Raw genomic sequence first — 22,724 nt, forward strand, 5'->3', positions numbered from 1 at the left:
AACCTGGGTCCTCCAGCCAGTGTTCTTTAACCACTGAGTCATTCGTTCAGCCCCTAATGCGTTTTTAAAAGACTCTCCAGCAGCCCCAAAAGGCAGTTGGCATGACACATATTAAATACTTTTCTCTGATTGTTTTTCAGTTATAAAAGAAAAGAGATGGGTTCCTAAATTTTAAATAAAGAAAGAAAGAAGAAAACTAACCAGTCATTCTGAAATAAAAGAATAAAAATTATATCCCACAATTGAAATATCAAGGTCTATGACTGAGCAAGAGTTAATAAAATAATTCCTTCTGCTGCATATTTTCAATATTTAGTCTTCCACCTTGGTTCCACTGGCATTTTGAGTTCAATTACATACTCTGAAGTGTTTACCAGCATCCCTGATCTCTATCCATTCAGAGCCAATACAACCTTCTCCCCCTAGGTATGATAATAAAATCACAAACAGCAAAAAAGATGAAGATGAAGATGATGAAGAAGGAAAAGGAGGAGGGGGAGAGGAAGAGGAGGAAGAAGAGGAAGAGGAGGAGAAAGAAGAGGAAGAAGAGTAGGAAGAAGAGGAGGAAGAAGAGGAGGAAGAAGAGGAGAAGGAGGAGGAGGAAGAAGGAGGAGGAGGAGGAGGAGAAGGAGGAGGAGGAGGAGAAGGAGAAGGAGAAGGAGAAGGAGAAGGAGAAGGAGGAGAAGGAGAAGGAGAAGGAGAAGAAGAAGAAGAAGAAGAAGAAGAAGAAGAAGAAGAAGAAGAAGAAGAAGAAGAAGAAGAAAGGAAGGAGGAAGGAGAAGAAGAAAAAAAGCTTCCAGATATTGCCTACTGCTCCTTGAGAAATAAAGCCATTTTGAATAAAAATCACTGCGGAGGTTAAACAAAATTGTTTAAGGTATCACTGTTACTCACTATTATACAAACATTATTTCAAACGTTTTTAATCTACATATGTTGCATAATTTCAAATCTGCAACACTAAGCACATTTAACACTTGATATACAAGGATACAATATAAGATCTGCTAGGCAATATACAACATTTAGGCTATTTCTATAGATTTTTGTGTTCAATTTTATGCAATTCATAGTTTACTAGTTCTCACAGATGGTTACATAACTTAGTAGCAATATTAACCTTAGCATGAAATAAACCAAGATACATATGTAAGACATAGATCTCCACATATCTCCACAATAGGGCAAAACTAGTATCCATAACATGGGACGCTGAGACTTAAATACCAGAAACTCGGGAGGAGTACTACCAAAACTTTGTAAACAAAAACTAAGTACTGGTAAAATTACACTGCACAAGACCTAAGGATGTGTGTTAACAGGCCAGTTTGCTGTTCTTCACAGCACAAAATAATTTTACAAATAACTTAGTCTGTCCTTAACAGCAAGCATGTCAGATAGGAAAAAGATTACAAAAGACTTTTGTTTCCCATGAAATCTTAGTGTTCTGTTTGAGTTATACAAGTTTGTTTGACTTTTTAATTAATTTGAATGGAAACCACCACATGTGCTTATTTTTATTTTCTAGGGCAATAAAGGTTCTGTGTCGATGCAAAAATTCAAGAGTTCTCTTATACATTCTTTAAAAACACAAGGAATTAAGTCAATTTCTAAAGTCATAAAAGAATCTTGCACTACATGAATGTTTCAAACCCTGTAAACATGTTATAAGGATATGTAGGGTTATCTTGCTTACTCAGTGTTTCCTTACAATTCAATAAAATGTCAAAAATATAAACTGTACATGATTTTATAGATATCAAACTAAGATCTGAAGTTGAAAGAAGTTATAATTTTAACAAATTTTCAACACAGTTCTTAGTACTTTTACAATTATACTATTTGTTAAAAGACTTAACACACAGAATTTTGTAATTAAAACTATCTACTCACCTTTCATTTCTGTTGATATATTCATAAATGTTAATTTTGCTTTATTCTGTATTACACAGGGTATGACTACATTAATTATACAGATATTCATTAACACAGAAACTTTTGGTCATGTTTCCATGGTAAATGGAAATTCAAAATTAAAATACTCTCTCCTAGTCCAGGAAGAAAAAAAAAAAAAAAACAGCAAATGAAACAAATGATTCAACTTGATAAAATATGAAAGATTCTATGAGGCTGCAGGGAAGCTGTAGTGTGACTTGTTTCAATGCCTGTGTTCCTGCCTTTTCAGTCATGACTAACAACAGCTCGGGAGAAACGAAATTTTGTCCAGTTTCTTATTCATGCATAAGTGCTGAGACCCTAAAGATTTTAAAATCTGTTTATTTATGAGGAAATTATATTGCCTGTTCAATGGAAAAATGACACTTAAATTTCTATATCAACTATTTCTATTACTATCCATTTAAGTTTGGGTAAAATATGTTTCCAACGTGCCCATAATAAAACCTTTTAGAATACATTCAGACAAGTTAACAATATGAATACTGAAATTCATTCTATCGTACAATGTAACAAAATTACCTTCTCCTAAATGCTTCCAGATGTGTCTTCAGCATAAGCAATCCTCGTTCTATAACTGTGAGACTTGAGTGTGATTCTTGTTCAAGACTGCTAGAAGCTATCATGAGACTTTCCATGCACTTACTAATAAATTCTTGCTCCTTTTCCAAACCCGTTTTACCTAAAACCCAGATATATACTTATTACACTTTTACATCTTTATTTATCTGTATTAAATAAAATGAACCAAACTGAAGCTTAATCAAATCTCTTCACATGAAAAGGTACTTATTAGAACTGCAATGCCTGTTAGTCCAGCACTCAGGAAACTTAAGCAGGATTGAGAATTCTAGGCCAATTTAGGATACATAGCAAGACTGAGTCTCAGAAAAAGAAACACAGGCTGGAGATGGCTAAGCAATTAAGATTACTGACTGCTCGTCCAGAGGACCCAAGTTCAATTCCCAGCACCCACATGAACCATCTTTAACAGCAGTTCCAGGAAATCTGAGGCCCTCTTCTGGCCTCTATGGCACTGTACAATATGGCACACATACATACATGAAAACAAATAATTATAAATGTATCAAAAAAGTTTTAAAGAAACATGTACAAAGAGAAATCTTGAAATTTTATCAAAATTAAATTGTAATTAAAAAAAAATATTTCCAATTACTTACCATTAATATAGTAGGAGTTAATATACTGAATGGCAGCTCGACTGACATCACCTGATTGTGCTCTTAATGCAATACCCCAAAATTGGTCCATACCACACAGCTAAGAAATAAAAATAAAACATTTTTAAAATTTTGTTTGTTAAATGATGACAGATTATCATTAAAATACCAAACATGAAAGTGCACACAAAATTTGATATTTTATAAAGTATTAAGAGGGTAATTTATAGTATATGGAATTAATGAAATAATAATTAATAAAAGCTTACAAATTTCCTCAATTAATGAAGGACTTTTAAAGTCAATTGTATTTATTTATAAAGCAGGAAAAGAATATGATGCTTAATAAATTATACAGTATAAATATATAAAACAAGTCACAAAAGGATAATAATTTAGCATAATGCTTCAATGCTTTTCATCAGAGGTAAATTGATAAAGCTACCAATTTCATAGTCACAAATAATATAGTGGACACAATAAATTAATTATTGTTCAAATTAGTGATGTTAACTATGAGATAATAAAAGAAATGTTTCAGCTAAAGGCTACGCAGAAATAATTTAAGTGAAAGGTCTCAAAATATGGGCAGAGATATAGTCTTCCAATGGATAATCTAATAGCCTGAGTGAAGATCAGCTACCAGAACACAGCTATTAATTAGGCAAATAAAAACTACCATATTGAAATTAGTAAATTTAAACTCACTAATACTGGTGTTAAGAAAAAAACCGTAACAAAACAAGCCTCACCATCACAATACAAACAAAAGCAATACTAGAAAGATAGAAAAGCACATATTACACCCAAGCAAAATTATTGCTCTGTGAGATAACATCTCATGTTGTCTCACTATGTATCCAAGGATTAACCAAAATCCCTGACCCTCCAGGATCCACCTTCCAAATCCTGAAATTAGAGTTGTTTACCACTTTACCTGCTTGGTTTATGTAGTTCTGGTATTGAAACAAAGGGTTTTGTGCTTGCTGAGAGACCATTCTAACAACTATATCACCAGCTCTAAAATTATTCTTTATACCATAGAAATTATTAGCTACTTTCTCGTGATATAAAACTATAAAAATAAAGTTACTAATAAATTAACTAACAAGAAGAATGTGCAACAAAAAATTCCTTTGAATAATAGTTTATAATTAGAAGAATATAATGACAATCAAATACACCGCAGCCATCCAATAATGGAGAAGAAGCACATGAGACTACAAATTTATAGGAGTGTGCACTCAGTTAATCATAATGAATGATCTATATGGATTGTAAGAGAAAAAAAATCACCATATATTATTGATTAGTATATACTGCTATAGAGAGAAGCTATAGCAAATAGCATGTGGATTTCAGAGCCAGTGAAGTGGCTCAGTGCAAAAAAGAGCCTGAAGCTAAATCTGGTAGACAGATTTAGATTCCCCAGGAGATACTAGAAAAAGCAGGTTGACTCCTGTAAAGTCATTCTCTGACTTCCACATGAACAAAAGTGTACACACGTGCAAATTAAGTAAATAATTTCACACAATTCCAAGATCTGCAAGGAGAACAACAGAACAGGCATCTCTCCTAAACAAACCACAGCACATATAAGGCTTTCTAGTGCAAAACCACAGTTCTCTTTAGAAATTAAAATAAAAAGGGGAAAAAGGGAATCACACCAGAATTGCTTTCAAAGTTAAAAATACAACATTTTAAAAGTTGAAATAAAATTCAACTTCATAATAATGCCAAAGTTTATAGAAAGAAAACTTAGTAATATAATTTCAAGACAAAAAAAAATTGATCTGTTAAGTCTAAAGTATAAAAATAAGTCTAAGCATTACCTCAGAGTTTGAGCCACCATCATAGGCACTGGTAGCCAATCGAGCCAAGTTACAAAGATGCTGAAACAGGTTTAAGCCCGTCATGCTAATTGTTTCAGGTTTAAGCTGGGGCATCTTAAGGAAAAAAAAATGTTAAATTCTATTATTACATATAAAATTACTAATTTTACTAAAGAGAATGCAGAATTAAAATTACCAGATTAGATTTGGCTAAACTATAAACATTTGAATAATTTAACACACAAAGCCTGAACAGATGTATACTTCAAATAAAAGTACCTGCCTGATGTGTGCTTCAATTTTCAATATATATACATGAATGTTTTATATACATATATGAATTTTCAATATACACATACATATGAATACTGAAAATTGAATTTATAGACACATACAACCAAACTAGGGGAACTAAATACACACAATCTGCTTTTTTTGGTTTTTTGATTTGTTTTTTGTTTTTGTTTTTATTTTATGTGAGTACACTCTTGTTGTATTCAGACACACCAAAAGAGGGCATCTGATTCCATTATAAATGGTTGTGAGCCACCATGTGGTTGCTGAGAATTGAACTCAGGTCCTCTGGAAGAACAGTCAGTACTCTTAAATGCTGAGCCATCTCTCCAGCCCCAAACAATTTGTTACCTATTAAATACCTTGACTTTATATACTTAAAAGATAATCAAACTAAATGTATTTGCACTGAAGAGAATAATACATGATAAATGGCATTTTATCTGTACCTTACCCTAAAACTCATTTGTATATACTCTGACACAGAGACACTGAGTTTAAGAGAACCTTACTAATCAACAACAACAAAAACAACAACAAAAACATTAAGAAAATTTAAAGAGCCAGGAGGTGGTGGCACATGCCTTTAATCCCAGTACTTGGGGAGCCGAGACGGGAAGATCTCTGAGAGTTCGAGACTGGCCTGGTCTACAGAATGAGTTCCAAGCCAGCCAAAGCTGTTACAAAGAAACCCTGTCTTGAAATAAACAACAAAACAAACAAACAAAACATTTAAGAATGAGAGAGGAGAGCCGGGCAGTGGTGGTGCAGGCCTTTAATGTCAGCACTTGGGAGGCAGAGGCAGGTGGATTTCTGAGTTCGGGGCCAGCCTTGTCTACAAAGTGAGTTCCAAGACAGCCAGGGCTACACAGAGAAACCCTGTCTCAAAACAAAACAAGGGGGGGCGGTCCTTATTTTTAAGACACAGTCCTCTGCAGCCCAGACTGACTTCCAACTTGCTATGCTGGACACTTGAATGCCTTATCCTCTTTCCTCCATAATGTACGGTCACACCCAACACACCTTATCATCACTAATGTTTGTTATACTTTATAAAATAAATGAATACCTACAGCATATGACTTTGGTGAAGAGAAACACAGACTCATACTGTCACCACTATACTTCCTAAAAGGTCTTTCAAATAACATATGGGTGTGCTAGCTTATAATTGGCCAGAAAACACCAGAAGATAAGCTGAAATTACATTAATTTAGTTCAAGAAAATTCATAGATGTGGGTTATGGGCACACATTTCACAACTGGACAATCATTTTTTAATTAACATTTATGATTACTACCATACATAAATATTATTCTAATTACTCCAAATTCTCAAATAAGTAATAAACAACATTTACAAATAAAACTAAATTTACATTTAGTTAAAATATAACATGACAGGAAAATCTGAATTAGAAAAGTTATATAAGGATCATCAAAAACTGATGCATTTGTCCTATTTAAAAATTATGTAAGTGAGAGGAAGACAAGAAGTCATATTTGAAGAGATTTGAATGCATCTAGAAGAATATGCAAATCAAACTTCTAAGATGTAATTACCTTCTCCAGGAAAAGATGTTTATAGGTCTCCATTCCCATTGCATGTTGATCTTTACTTCGAACTTGATTTAAAAACCAATGAAGTGCATCATCATAGCACTCAGAGTCTTCTACCAAACAATGCCATAAAATGTCCACTTGCTCTAAGCTTAACCCTAAACAGAAATAACATATTTTGTACATTATGAATTTAGGAGGTTAGGAGTGTCAAACAGGACCTTTGCTACATAGCTCACTCTAGTCTTGTACCTGACCTGCCTGCACCTGCCAAGTAACACAATACTGGTGAGTTGGACATCTGCATTTTATATATTATGCAAAAAAAAGGTATACTCTCTCTTTGGACACATATGTATATGTAGTTTGTTTTTATAAATACATATATTATAATTACTAGATCAGTAGTAATTCCTTATGGTTTTTTGTCTAGAAATTTTAAGTCAGGAATATACAAAACACTTTGGTCCTAATTCACTGTATTAAAAGCAGCTAGACGGGGCCTAGCAAACACAGGAGTGGATGCTCACAGTCAGCTATTGGATGTATCACAGGGCTCCCAATGGAGGAGCTAGAGAAAGTACCCAAGGAGCTAAAGGGATCTGCAACCCTATTGTTGGAACAACATGATGTACTAACCAGTACCCCGGAGCTCTTGTCTCTAGCTGCATATGTATCGAAAGATGGCCTAGTCGGCCATCACTGGAAAGAGAGGCCCATTGGACTTGCAAACTTTATATGCCCCAATATAGGAGAATGCCAGGGCCAAAAGAATGGGAATGGGTGGGTAGGGAAGTGGGGGGCGCTATGGGGGACTTTTGGGATAGCATTGGAAATGTAATTGAGGAAAATATGTAATAAAAATATTAAAAATTAAAAAAAAAAAGCAGCTAGAGCCAGATATGTAAAGGAGCTGACTGAGCACATTTTATATAAAGTATTTTAAAACAAATTCCACAACTTATGCTCTACAAGTAGAAACACCAGAGCTAGAGACATGACTCAGCAGTTTAAGAGCCTGTACTACTGTTTCAGAGGACCTATCACCTATATTCAGCAGCTTATAACCACCTATAACTCCAGCTCCAGAAGATCTAACATCTCTGGCCTCCATGAGAACCAACATACCTACACAAAAACACATACAACACATACCTAATTAAAAAGGAAGTATTGCATAGACATAATCACTCATAATTAAAAACAAACAACTTAAAAACCGTTACATGGCTGGGGTAGAGCTCATTAGCACAGTGTTTTGCCTGGCATAATGAGGCCCATGAGTCAATCTTCAGCAACACCAAAAAAAGCAAAGCATTCTAGAAGAATCATAAAATAATAGGTCTAAAATTTATGTAGGGTTCATAAAGGGCAAACAAATCACTGTATTATGATAACAATAACTGGAGAAAGGTAATCAAAAATATTTTTGATGATTCAATTCTAATGCTGATAATTACAAGAGTAGAAGGCATGCCCAAAAGCTGTCTACGGAAATAAAGGCCAGCAATCACTACTTTTATACACTATGGAAGAGATCCTTATGAAGAACAAAGCAAAAGTGCAAGAAATGAGGTAATGCAAAGGATTAAGCTAGTTCTCATGCCAGATTCAAATGAGATATATAGAGTACTCTGACCTAAGAGTCAAAGTATTCTCAAGTATAACAAGGAAAAACAGATACAGAACTCTGTAAAATGAAACACAAAACATCACATGCAATTACAAGTCTGAATAAGAATTTAAGAAAAAATAAACAACTCAAAGGATTTTTAACCTCAGGAGTTCATTCCAAAGTCTACTCTAGTTTTTTTACAGTCTGGGAAGACAAAGTATGGAAATAACCAAAATCCCCGTAATTACTAAGAATCAAATGGCATTCCACAGTATCAAAAAACATTCACTTAAGTATCAATATACTCTGAAAGGCTTATCATTCAATAACAGTAATCTCAGCACTGGGGTCATATGGCAAAAGAAGTTTAAGTTCAAAGCCAATTAATGATATATAAGCAGTTTAGGACAACCAGGGCCATACAGGGAGACCCTGTATCCAAAGAAACACACAGAGTTATAGTTTGTTTTCTAGAAAGGAAGTGTATGGCTAAAAGTCAACATGAAGGGTTGAAAAGGTGTGCTAGCAGTTACAAGTGCTTGTTATTCCTCTGGTCAAGAAGGAGGTGGAAAGAAAAAGAAGGAGGAGGACAAGAAACACAAGAAGCACAAAGACACAAGAAGGAGAAGGCTGAGGCCCTGGCCACCCCAGCTCCTGCAGTCCCTGCAGCTGTTTCTGTTGCCATCACCACATCAGCACAGGAAGAGCCTGCAGCAGCAGCAGAGCCCAGGAAGGAGTCTGAGAGTGAAGCTGAAGACGACAACCTTGATGACTTAGAGAGGCACTTATGGGAGAAGGCCCTGGGATCCATGCGAAAGGTTCAAGTGTCCCCAGTCCTAGGCGGACATGTTTGTTATGTTGTAAATTTTATTTGGTTTGTACTCAGTTCAATTTCAAAAGTTGCTCAAATGTGTTTGAGCTTTAGACTATAACATTTGTTGTAACAATTGCTAGGCTGAAGTTCACCATGTTTAAAAATTGAAGTGGGGTGGGGGGTGGCATGGATTTATATTACAAAGGTTTCCATGGTGTATTAGTGGCATTCTTTCATTGACATTTAGAGTAAAATACTTTAAGCCAAAAAAAAAAAAGTCTCCTTATTAAAAAAGTGGTTTTGAATATTGCTGGCATTCTTGTGGTTCCTTTAAATGGTCTTGCCTTTCCCCAGAGGTTGGTTTTATTTCTTTTCTCTTCTTCTTTTTTCTTCTTTTTTTCTTTCTTCCCTTTTCTCTTGAATCTTAGCACCCACATAAATTATGCTTCCAACCTTGTATAGGTTTGTAAGCTTGCCCAGAAGTGAGACCACTGTTGAAGCAGCACAGAGGTTTGCCTGAGTGAGTGTTCACTCTGTTGCCTGTGGAGTCTGCTGTGTGGCAGGCTCCCAGCCCTAGAGCTGCAGGGCCGCCCTGTGGGACAGTTCCTAAGCTGATTTGGAACCCTGGGTTTTCTCTGTCAGTTGGTTTTGTTTTGTTGACTTCTTCTCTTTTCTTCCTCTTTTGTAAAGGCGACTTCCTAGACCCTGGGCAGACCCTACAGTTATATACATTTGTTTTATGGTGGCTCCCATTCATGTTTCTCCTCACTCTTCCAATTGGTAGCCACAACTGAAGGGCTCATGTATTTGGTGGGCTGGAAGGGCCTGGGCAGTGTCTTGGTTTCACTTGTTTTATTTTATTTTTTAACTAAAGCTATATAAAGCTTGTGGATTAAACAGAATAAATTAGTAAATTTAAAAAAAGAAAGAAAAATGAGGCTGGTCTGATATGGAGACACAGGAAAGAAGTGAGAATCAGTGTAATGAGAGAGAGAGAGAGAGAGAGAGAGAGAGAGAGAGAGAGAGAGAGAGAGAGAGAGCGCACATCAGTCAAAAGAACCACAGTTCCTCCTCCATGTAAGAAAGCCACTATGAAGATTTGGCCCCTATTCTTAAATCTACAAAATTGATCTGTACTTGGAATAAAAAAGATAAAATATCAATGAAACAGCTTAAATTACTTGAAATATGACTGGAGCATCCAAATACCCAAGCAATTTTTTAAAAAATTAACCTTAAGTATAATGTTTGTGACTGTATTTAAATAAAATTTCAGGATTCCACAAAATAGTGATAAAAGATGTAGTTACCCTAAGGCGGTATTTTCTCCTATTCCCAATGTTTTTGTTTTGTTTTGTTTTTTTTCAATGTTTTATTTTTAAGAAACATACTTTACACCTTGAAAAACTAACATTTGAAAGCAGTAAAGCCAAAGAGAATTTATCATGGTCATTCTTATAGTTTTAATAATATCCTAAAAAAATGTAATAGTTCATGCTCAAAGATAGATGTAAAAGTACTTAAAATTATTATAAAAATCCATGGGGATTTTATTTAAAATGTCTATCAAAAATGTTTTAATTAAATGTCTGATGCCACCATATAGATAGGTTAATGTACTTGTCACCAAGGCTAACAACAGGACTGCTCTCATGTATTCTTAACACAAATGCACATACAAACATAGAAACAAATATAAAAGAAACTGCAATCTTACTGAAGTGATCAGGGGATCCCAGGGTTGAAAACACACAGGTCAAGAACTGCAGTCGGACTTGAACTTCGGCACTATGGCTGTACCTACAAAACCATAGAAGAATTAGCACAGGACCCCATTCGTTCTTCTTCTGTGTACTTTTAAACCAGGGTCTCCACGCTGCAGATGAAGGATAGCCTTGAACTCATGGCAATCATCCTGTCTCACACCTGGCCAAACACTAAGATTACAGGGCTAGGTTAACACACCCAACAAGATGCGATATTTTAGAAGATATTTGATATTCCTAGTCATAACATGCACTAAAAATGTACAAATTCCATACGGTTCATAATACCTCATTGTCTTAATTATACAAATGGATGCATTAAGAAATTCATGGAAATTCCAAGAAGAAAATAAAGCATACTTTCAAATTAGTATTTTTAAGCCTTTTAAAAATTTTTTTTAGATTTTTTATATACATGAATGTTTTGCCTGTGGCAAAATTAGAAGAGTCCACCAGATCCCCCCAACCTGGACATATAGGCTTAAATTGCTAGGCCAACATACAGCAGCTACCAGCCTAACTGCTAACGAACATCCAAGTTAACAGATAATTATGACAAACCCACACTAGACTATTACACATCCTGGAAGAACAGAGAAAGCACTCTAAGGCAATCCACACCTTTTATCACTATTTTGTGGAATCCTGTAATTTTATTTAATTACAGTCACAAACATTATACTTAAGGTGAATTTTTAAAAAAATTGCTTGGGTATTTGGATGCACTTGGGAGGCAGAGGCAGGCAGATCTCTAAGTTCGAGGACAAGCCTGGTCTACAGAGTGAGTTCCAGGACAGTCAAGGCTACACAGAGAAAACCTGTCTCGAAAAAACCAAAAAACAAAAAACAAAAAACAAAAAAAAAAAAAAAAAACTCCAAAGAGAGTGGAATATATGCCTGAAATCACACCACCCAAGGACTAACTAAAGAACTAAAGTTAAGGTCAACTTAGGCTTTACAGTCAGTTCTAGACCAACAAAATCCTGCTCAAAAAGTAAATAAAAACTGAGTGGTAGAAATACATTGTTGGACATAAATCCTAGGTCCATTCTTCACTACATCTGTGTCCTTGGGTAAGTTATTTGCTATTTCCTATCTTTAGAGATCTCATTTGTAAAATGGGACTGTCTTCCTCAAAAGGGCTGCTGTATATCATTAAAAATAGCACTTGATGTCCTACTGATTCACACAGAAACTCACATCTGTCAGTAACTCCAGGTTCCCATGCCCACTCTCTGTCCTTCTGCAGCCAATAGACATTAAAGTGATAAAGCAAGTAACATTTGTGGGCATGAAAGCAAAACACTCATACACATAAAATAAATAACTTAAAGATATATTCACAATTTTAAAATCAAAGTCCTACTACATTAGAAAAATATTAAAGATTTCTGGATTTTATGGGGGTGGGGGGATTTTAGCTAAGATTTCCCTGTGTAGCCCTGGCAGTCAATTCATCCTATAGACTAGGTGGTCCCCAACTCAGGGATCCACCTATCTCTGCCTCAAGAGTGCTGGGATTAAAGTCCTGGGCTACCACCATCACTTGGTGAAAATGTTTACTTTTAACTCTTAACAACGATTTCCAACAATTTCAATAGTGAAAATTAACCAACCCAAGTTAAACTAACTTTACTAAGAATTATGAAAATAACTTCCTAAAAATCTTGCAATATCTGATTTCTCCTATAATTTTTATAAAAATATTCTATTTTTTATATATTAATGGAAGAAAAGCAGAAAATTATCTGTCAGAGGACAAGAAGTCATATAACTCTCTCAAAACATTACTTACAGTGCATGCTTTTGTCTGCCTTCCCTTATACCTTGAATGTAATACACCAGATTGTCAAAGAAAAGCTTCATCATGTTCAGTTCTTTCTCTGCCCACCTGCCCAATTAAAAGGAAATAATCTTAAAAGGGAAAGAGACAGAGAACAAAAGGAAGAAAGTTTACAAAATCTTCAAATGTAGAACTTTTTGTTTTGGTTTGGCTGTTTTTTGAGATAAGGTTTCTCTGTGTACTCCTGGAACTTTCTCTATAGATCACATTGGCCTCAAACTGCTGGAATTATAGACACGCATCACCATGTCTGGCTGACAGTACACATCTATAGTCTCAGCACATGGGATGCAGGTAGATCTCTCTGAATTCAAGGCCAGCCTGGCCTACTTATTAGCAAGTTTCAGGCTTGCCAAAGCTATAAGACTATATCTCAAATTTTTTTAATTTATTGAGCTGGAGAGATGGCTTAGTGGTTAACAGCACTGGCTGTTCTCCCAGAGGCCCTAGGCTCAAATTTTAGCACCCACATAGCAGCTTACCACTACTACTTCAATCCCTGGGGATAAGACACTCTTTCTAACCTCCATAGGCATTGGACCCATAGATGCTCAAACACACATACAGGCAAACACATCCATACACATAAAACTTAATGAAGTATGTAAAATAATTTTAAGGTAAAGCAAATATTATCATTTTGTTTTTCAAGTGTATGGGTATTTTGCTTAAGTGTTCACCTGAACACCATTTGCATTCAGTGCCAAAGGAAAAGAGAAGAGGCTGTCAGACCCCCTGAGACTGGCGGCTTTAAGTTGCCATGAGGATGCTGAAAATCAAATCCTAGTGACGGAATGCTCTTAACAGTTGTCACCTCTCCAGCGCCTGTAATTATAAAAAGTCAACGCCTTGAAGGGACAAAAGCGCTGATTTGTCTTTTCTTTGTTTTGGAGACTATTGCATGAACTCACTACAGTCTAAACAGAAAGCACCATGGGAAACATACCAACAAAGTGAGATTGTCAACATGAAAAAAAAATATACAAACCAAAGAAAAAAGCTTAAGAGAGTGATATATGATATGCCAAAATGCTGAGTAACTGGAAATAGCACAAGAGCTCAGAGCTTTTTCCTACCAAAGCACTATCCTTCAAAGAAGTATTTGAGCATTAATTAATTATAACTTCTCCATAAATATAAAGAGTAATATGGCAATATTAAGGTTATCACTATTATAAGGTGGTTTTATACCACAGGAGTTCTCTGCAGTTCTCTCTAGAGTTGGAGCACTGAGTGCTACAGTATTATTCTCAAACTACAAAGAAAACAAAGATCTACTAATAGTTAATCATGGTACATGGTTAAAAGACCAAAAAAGAGGAAAAACATTTTTAAATTATGGAACCCAATTTTTTTTTTTAGTCACAGTAAAAGCCTGGCAATATAAATTTTCAAAGACCTCTTAACAAGTATTTTGTATCATGTAACCACTTACATTGTAATCCAATGAGTATCATAACTGCTTCCAAACTGCTGAAAAGTACCAAACAGTTTTGGAAGAAGACGAAGTGAAATCACCACTGATCTGAAAAAAGAAAAAGCACAGATTCATAGATAAAACAAGTAAGTGACTCTAGGTTTTTAACAGAAATCTGGCCCTTAAGAATCTCAAGTATAGGGGGCTGGTGAGATGGCTCAGTGGGTAAGAGCACCCGACTGCTCTTCCGAAGGTCCAGAGTTCAAATCCCAGCAACCACATGGTGGCTCACAACCATCCGCAACGAGATCTGGTGCCCTCTTCTGGAATGTCTGAAGACAGCTACAGTGTACTTACATATAATAAATAAATAAATAAATCTTTAAAAAAAAAAAAAGAATCTCAAGTATAAATGTTCTTAATGTATCATACATATATCCTTATAAAATTGATTTTGTTTCTAATGTCTAACTTATGTGTGTAGACAGAAAATTCCAGGTTCAAAACCTTCGAACCAAGACTTAAGACACAGAGGGCAGTAATGTTGGGTGAACTCCCACATTTTGGAGACTGTGAATTCAAGGCTAGACAAGGCTACACAGTGAGAATCTGTCTGGAAACAAACAAACAAAAAAAAAAACCCAACAAAATAAAATAAAAAATAAAATGAAATAAAATAAAGTAAAAATATCTGGGTTTAAAACCAAGATAAAAAGGCCTTTTAAAGTATTTTTTTCTTCTTGAAAATGTTTATCATAGTTATTCTCTTTCCCAAATTACTATTTATATTGAAACTGATCACTGCCATACATATACTGTATTTCTAGTAAAATTGCACTTCATATTCCATAGAAGAACATTAAAAGAAACGGAATCACTCTAAAATCTAAGAAAAGGTGTTGAGGTGCCAGCTGAGTTGGTAAAGTACTTACCTGTAGGTTGGGAAACAACACAACAGTGCCCTATTTACCTAAGATCTGTAAGGTCCTGGGTACAACTGTGTGTGTAGTAAAAGTAGGTAGGAGGTTGCTGTGCAACAACCTTTGTTTTATGAATTAAAATCTATACATAAAAGTACATACTAAATACATAGTTGCTCTTAAAAAGAGCTAAAGAACTTAAAGGCAAGATTTTCAAGGAATATGAAAATATATGGTTCATAAAAGTTTGAAGGATAAAGAAAGAAAAAGTATTATAAAAACTAGAAAACAGTATTTAATAAAAGAGGGTAGAAACACACTATACTGGTATAAACTAAAGAGTAATAGAACAGTAATAAAGATAATGATATCTAAGAACTAAGTAAATACTTTGAATAAATATTTAAAATTTCTAAGTGTTCTGAAATACTCAAACATGTTTGTCAATAAAAATGGCTCAGTAAGAGAAAAATCACTTTTCAAGCAAGCCGGGTGACCTGACTGATGACCTATGAGCCACTAGGCCTGGTCTATGTGCTGGGGATTAGCTCTAGGTTTTTACAGACTAAGCAAGCACTCTATCACCTAACCTGTATCTACAGTCTAAAACCTAGAATCATTATTAAATAGACCTCTTTCAAGCTTCCTAAAGAATAGGTGGTGTTTGTGTTTAAAATTGAAAACAATAGACAGCTACTTCCATGTGTGCACGCAAGCCATGTATGTGAAGATCAATGCATAAGTTGTAAGCAGTGGAAGCAGGATTTGGGTCCAGAAGATCAAACCCAGGCTTCAAGCCAAGCAGCACGTGCTTTTATCACACTGGATTATCTCACTGGCACAGAATAACTGGTTGTGTTTCTAGGTATATACTGTATATGTGAATGTGTTGATGTGAATAGAAGAGACCTTACACATGCTGATTTTATTTTTCATTAAAAAAAAAAGGTGGCACAATACTAGTAATACTAAAAAACACGCCAATTTCACTTGTCTTTACAAAAATAAAATCAATGAGAAACAAAAAAAATATTTTTTTGAGAACATCATTATAAATCACAAAAGCAAATTTCAGAATTGTGTATTGAATGCAAATAGTTTTTTAAAAAGAAAAAGACTGGGGCTTGAGAGACAGCTCAGTGGTTAAAAGCTCTGGATGCTCTTCCAGAGAGCCCAGGTTTCATTCCCAACACTCAAACAGTAGCTCAGAAGCACGTGTGACGTGACTCCAGCTGCAGAGGACCCTACACCCACTTCTAGCCTGTACAGACAGTAGGCAAAAGCATGGTGTACACAGAAAAACAGGCAAACCACTAACATACATAACAGTAATAATAAATTTTCTCCAAAAAACACGCCTTTAATCCCAGCACTTGGGAGGCAGAGGCAGGCGGATTTCTGAGTTCGGGGCCAGCCTGGTCTACTAAGTGCATTCCAGGACAGCCAGGGCTATACAGAGAAACCAAACCAAGCCTGGGGGGGGGGGGGGGGACCCACAAAAAACAAAAGTACATTTAGTTTGTGTTTGTGGGTATGGGCTTCATTTGCCACAACAAACCTGCACAGGTACAGAGGTTAGAGGGTGACTTTTCTAAAGTCTGTTCCCTTTTCCACTGTATAGATCTAAAAGAACACATTAACTTTCAGTCTTAGCAGCAGCATCTCTACCCTCTGGCCATTTCTTTATTCCCAAATAACCTCTGTGTGGAGAACTGGCATTCAAGCACTGGCACAAGGCAGCTGCTGTGCTACGTGTGAAACCACTCTCCAATGGAACTCAGCTATGCGCAGCTTAATGCCAGATGTCATAGAAACAGGCAACTCATGTCAGAGACATCTCTTTCTGATCTCAGTCTTCACACCCACGGAGACATAGTTTCAGTATGTAGTCCAGACTGGCCTCAAATTCACAATCCTCCTATCCTAGCCTCTCAAGAGCCGGGATAACAGGTGTGAATGACAACAATACATAGTATGTTGTACTTTGTAAAAATCTGTTTATTAGAATATGAATGACATATAAAAACTTTATACACTATGTACTCACCTCCATGAGTCCCTAACCTCAATCTTTTATATACTTTAGAAGGTGAGGCCAAAGAGGAAAAAATAAACAAAAGCAAAAAAAAAAAAAAAAATCAACTTCATTTCCTTAGAATAACAAATGTTTCTAAAATGTTTACATGTTATATGTTAATTTCACTTATTTAACTTCTTTATATACAACATAAGAAAGCTCAAGAACATTTAATGCAATTTGAAAACAAAGTGCAGCTGTGTTGCCAGGATCAAAAAAAATATAAGCTATGTGTCAAAGTATCACAATGAGTCTCATTTTCTTGAAGATAAATACATGCTAATCACTTTTTAAAAATTAAAGAAACTGTTACTATTCTTTTCCTTATGTGAGAAATAAGCTAACCTGGATGCTGAATAAAAAGGGGTATTGACCTTGTAACAGAACTTGAATAGTACACCTATTCTACACAAAGGCACAGAAAACACTGTTACTCAACAAGAAAAAATTGTAATTCGTCTTTACCTGTTGTTCCCTAAATTTTCAAGGCAGCCTTCAATGAATCTCATTCGAATCTGTCTATCCGTAAACCAACAAACCAAAGAACAGAGAAGTTTCTCTGCTTCATTTATTAATCCTTCAGAAAGATTAATCTACAAAAATAAAATACATGTAGTTATCACTTATCCTGATTCCATTTTGCTGTGATTTTTATGTTCTTTGGATTTACTATACAACTTACTGCATCATCATCTTGCACTATATCCCATAATAAAGTATTTCCTTTCTTGCAAACATTATCCAAATTAATATCTGTCACAGCATTACTACTGAATTGATGTTTATGAACTGCAGGTCCTAAAAGAGAGCAAGACAGTTGAATGTAATCAGCAATTACAGAATTTGCAAATTAACCAATCCTAACTCTAACAGTAAGTTTTGAGATTATAAAATATATCAACACAGTTCTTTCACTAATGAATGAACATCAATAGGTATGTTTATAGTGAATGCTAAAGTAAAACAGTAGTTTTCATTTCTATTTTCTCTACTCTTTTTAATAAATATAAGATATACTTATATATAAATAAATATGAATCATATCAAAAGAATTATACGAATATCTAGAAGTCATGAGGCATATATGTATAAATATATGTATTGTATATATATACATATATATATATATATATAAATCTGAAATAAGACTAATAACTGGATATTCCAGTAGATGTTCTTTGGTATAATCACTTAAAATCCTTATCCTTAGTTTGTGCATGCCTTCTTCAGTCCCAGCACTCAGGAGGCAGAGGCAGGGTTCCAGGAGAGCCAGAGCTACACACAGACACACGGTCTCAAAAAACAAAACAAACAAACATAAACAACAAAAACAAAACCTGTTTTGCTTAAAGGAAGGGAAGGAGGGAGGGCAGAAGTAGAGGGGAGAAAGAGGGAAAGAGGTGAAGAGCAGTGAGAAGAGCAGAGAGCAGAGTAGAGCACAGCAGCATATCACATGCCTTTCCTTCCAGCACTCAGATGAAGAGACAGATAGTTCCAGGCCAGCAAAGTTATATGATGAGATCCTGCTACTGCCAACCCCCAGTACACCTCAGGTAAAAAAAGGGAGAGTGGGAAAAGCACTAATTGTTCTTCTAGGGAACCCAGGTTTGAATGCCAGCACCCACATGGTGGTTCACAACCATTTTGTTAACTCCATTCCCTAGGGATCTGAGACTCTTATGACCTCCACTGACAATGAATAGACATACATACAGGCAAAACACCAACACTCAAAAAAAATTAAAATAAATCTTTTTAAAAATAGAAATTGGATGATTTACTTCAAATAGCCAATTTAATTTAAAAAAAAAAAACCTAATTTACAAATAAGATGTTCTAATAAAATGTTTCTCGAAAGTGGCTGTTATTTTATATTCCAAATATTATACATTCTTTTATAAAAGATTTATTTTTATTTTATGTATACTGGTATTTCACCTGCATGTTTATGTGTGAGAGGATGCCAGATCCCCTGGAACTGGAATTTCATACATTTGAAAACATCATATGAGTACTGGGAATTGAACCAGAGTCTCCTAGAAGAATAGTCAATGAATGCTCTTAACAACTGAGCCTTGTTGTACATTCTTAATGCAAACCCTGATTTTTATGCATTCTGATATGTATATAGTACTAACTAATATAGACTATACTATAATCTTTTCTACATATCTTCTTTTATGAAATCTTTGGTCCAGGTTTTTTTTTATTTGTTTGTTTTAGAGAAAGTGGTTTACTATGCGATCCAAGTTGACCTCAGACTACTCAGCTACAGAAAACCTTCTCCATCTACCTAAGAACCTGAGAATATAAGCATCTATCATTCCTGGATTGCAGACACAAATTTAACTGCTCATCTCAATGGAGGGGTTCACTAGAGGACTAAAACGCTTGTAAAATGAGTTTGGAACAGTAATACATAACCATATGGATTAACATGTGACAAACGAATGGTAACAATGTGATAAACATGGAATTGAATCCAGTCTGGAAGCTCTAAAGTAGAAAGAAACAGCACAATCACAATACAATAAATTACTTAGAAAGAACACATGAAATTACTGCATTGTTACAAAAGAACATATTCCTTCTACAGTCCTTTTACCAAAAACCCAATCTACCAAGTTTCCTTACATTGTAATGCTCTATCATTCCAAAACCTAAGCTGGTATCTGCTGATGGTATATAATCAAGAAAAGAATTAAAGATCTTTAAATTGCCAATTCTAAACATTTTCCCCTTTTTGTTTTCCTTTCTTCGTTATTGGTCTTCTTCATCGTCTTGCTCTATTATTGTTTTGTTGAGGTTTGGGGACAGAGGACTGCATTCTGTAACTATAGACTGGCTTCAAGTTTTGAGGTTCCCTCTCCCTCCATGAGTGTGGGGACTGTCTTAAATTCACTTTAGGGTGATCTGACTAACCATTTCATCACCAGATAAACCCTGTCCTTTAGCAGTGCTCTGCTCTTATCTTCCCTGCCCTCCATAATTCCAAGTAATCCGCACGTGTCTCTACCGATCTGAAAACTCTAAGACATTTCACTTAAATAGAACCATACACTTTTGTGAAGATCTTTTATATTGTATTTATCTGTGGGTTCTAAATTCCTAAAAGTAAACTCTATTGTAATCATATTTTGTTTATTTTACTTCTATATTTACTTATGTATTGTCTTTCTCATTCAAACATCACTTGATAAAAATGCCACCCCAATAGCAGAATAACTGCTAACAATGTAAAATACCCTTGTTTATTCAACTCCAGTACCTCAAACAAAAAGGCTTCTTTTATACTCAGAATGGAGTAATTAGGATTTTATTCTCTTGGGGAAAAGTTAGTTTTTAATTATTTTAGCAAAACCATTTAAATATAACAGTAACAGTTTATTCTTTTTAACCATGCAATTAAATTAATGCTGCTTTGAACAAGGTAATATTTACTTACCTTGACTAAGATGTTCATGATAAATAGATGCTAAATTGGGAAGATGTTGTTGGAGATGAGATGTTAGTTCTGCATGTGAATTTATCTGAACTAGCTCCTCTTCACATCCAGATTCTTCACCATCAAAATCAGCCATATTTTTCTCTGATTTTGCACTGACCTGGGAACTGCTGCAACTGACATCATCTGCACTTAGCATATCATCAACCATATGTCTACAAAAAACAGAAAAACATAAACTTAATAATCACAAACTTTGTTTTGAGGAAGGGTGCTAGGCATTAAATTCAAGTCCTACTGAAGGCTATGCAAGCTCTCCTGTATAACAACCCTTGAAACTATAATTTCATCACACATCATAAGCATTTTTTTTTTTTTAGTTTTTTAAAACAGTCTCCCTATGTATCTCTGGGCTTTCTGGAACTCATTATGTAGACCAGATTGGCCTCAAACTCAGAGATACACCTGGCTAAGTATTCCAACTACTGAGGTTGAGATATATAGTACTGTGTCTTGCTATAAACTTTTCTAACTCTCTTCTGTTACATTTAGCACAAATTATTATATCATTAGAAAGGAAGCTGTGTGGTGTAGTAGTAGAGACAGGTTGAAACTTTTTTTTTTTTTTTTGGTTTTTTGAGACAGGGTTTTCTCTGTATAGCCCTGGCTGTCCTGGAACTCACTTTGTAGACCAGGCTGGAGTCGAACTCAGAAATCCTCCTGGCTCTGCTTCCCGAGTGCTGGGATTAAAGGCGTGCGCCACCACGCCCGGCATCAGGTTGAAACATTTTAACCTTATAAAATATTGAGACACTTAAAAACTACACCAATATACGAACTAGAAATCTATGTAGACTTGACATTTCCTGAGGAGGACTCAAAAGTATGGATCAAACTTAATACGGAAAATGCCCTGCACTTAACCCTCAGCACCACCAAAAAATTTCCAGTCTCCAAATTAATTTCCTTCAACTCAACAAAGAGCTACTGGCGTGCACTGTTTCTAAATAATACCACGCTGGGTACTTGTCATGATATCAAAGACAAAACGAAAAACAATGAAAGGTTCAGGTCAGGATTGATTCAGAGACTGACAAGCAATAGATTATGAAAAAGGCCGAATGAGAAGTGCAATTATTTAAACTTGAGAGGTAGACACTGAAGAGCTAATTATTATGGAAGTGGATGAGCCCTATGAACAACATGCAGCCTTTGAAACTCAGTGTCCTCCCTGCACCTTGGTTTTACCACACACCATCAGCACTGCTAGGGACAGCTGGTAATGTGTACATCTAGATGAGACAATAACCAAATGTACTCATCAGTGCTGAGTTAGCCCACAGATATTTAACAATGTCTAAATACATTTTTTATCTTGTTATTGCTACAAATGAGGGATACTGACATCTATAGACAAGAACTGAGGATTCTGCAAAACCACAAACAATATCCAAGAAGCATCCAAACAGTTATGAATTCAAAACAAAAGAATCATCTAGTTCTAAAAGGTCCACAGTGGCAAGAGTAAGGAACTCTCACTGCCTTGATCTGAAAGCTCAGAAGTTAAGAGCACTATTTATTCTTCCAAAGGAAGGTTCAATTCCCAATACCCATTGGGACTGGAGTTACAGAGTTACAGCTAAAAACTGTCCGTAACTGCGGTTCCAGGGGACATACATGCAGGGAAAGCCATAGTGCACATAAACTAAAAAAAATTAACTAAATTAGTAAAAAATTAAAAGAACAGTGCCTGAAAAACTTGAATACCTTCATGATGAAAATAAAAATAAAATAACATACTTATATAGAGTTCACTTAACTGAATTTTACAAAATTTGGCTAAACAGCAAGCCTCTCTTATAGATAATTATGATAAACTAAACTTTCCTCTCTCAACATCAACCCAAGATATCTGCTTATACCGACAATAAATTGCAGGTTAAAAGTTAATTACACATTTGTGGCAAACAGAGCGGCCTATGAAATTTTCCCAATAATCCTATA

General features: G+C 35.2%; 1 protein-coding gene across 3 annotated transcripts in view; it reads right to left on the reverse strand.

Annotated features, from left to right (window-relative positions):
* Positions 1-22,724, reverse strand: part of Usp34 (ubiquitin specific peptidase 34) — a 189,522-nt gene that overhangs the window by 103,925 nt on the left and 62,873 nt on the right. For all 3 annotated transcript variants that reach the window (XM_085829072.1, XM_085829073.1, XM_029483282.2), the window contains 10 exons: positions 20,721-20,935; positions 17,958-18,073; positions 17,741-17,868; positions 14,297-14,386; positions 12,814-12,909; positions 10,970-11,052; positions 6,827-6,981; positions 4,970-5,083; positions 3,138-3,237; positions 2,479-2,638 (listed from right to left, as the gene is read on the reverse strand). In XM_085829072.1, the coding sequence (XP_085685198.1) occupies positions 2,479-2,638; positions 3,138-3,237; positions 4,970-5,083; positions 6,827-6,981; positions 10,970-11,052; positions 12,814-12,909; positions 14,297-14,386; positions 17,741-17,868; positions 17,958-18,073; positions 20,721-20,935 (1,257 nt within the window). The remainder of the gene's footprint in view (positions 1-2,478; positions 2,639-3,137; positions 3,238-4,969; positions 5,084-6,826; positions 6,982-10,969; positions 11,053-12,813; positions 12,910-14,296; positions 14,387-17,740; positions 17,869-17,957; positions 18,074-20,720; positions 20,936-22,724) is intronic.

This window comes from Mus caroli, unplaced genomic scaffold (assembly GCF_978045245.1).
Source record: "Mus caroli unplaced genomic scaffold, Mus_caroli_1 scaffold_13, whole genome shotgun sequence".
NCBI classification, from domain to species: domain Eukaryota; kingdom Metazoa; phylum Chordata; class Mammalia; order Rodentia; family Muridae; genus Mus; species Mus caroli.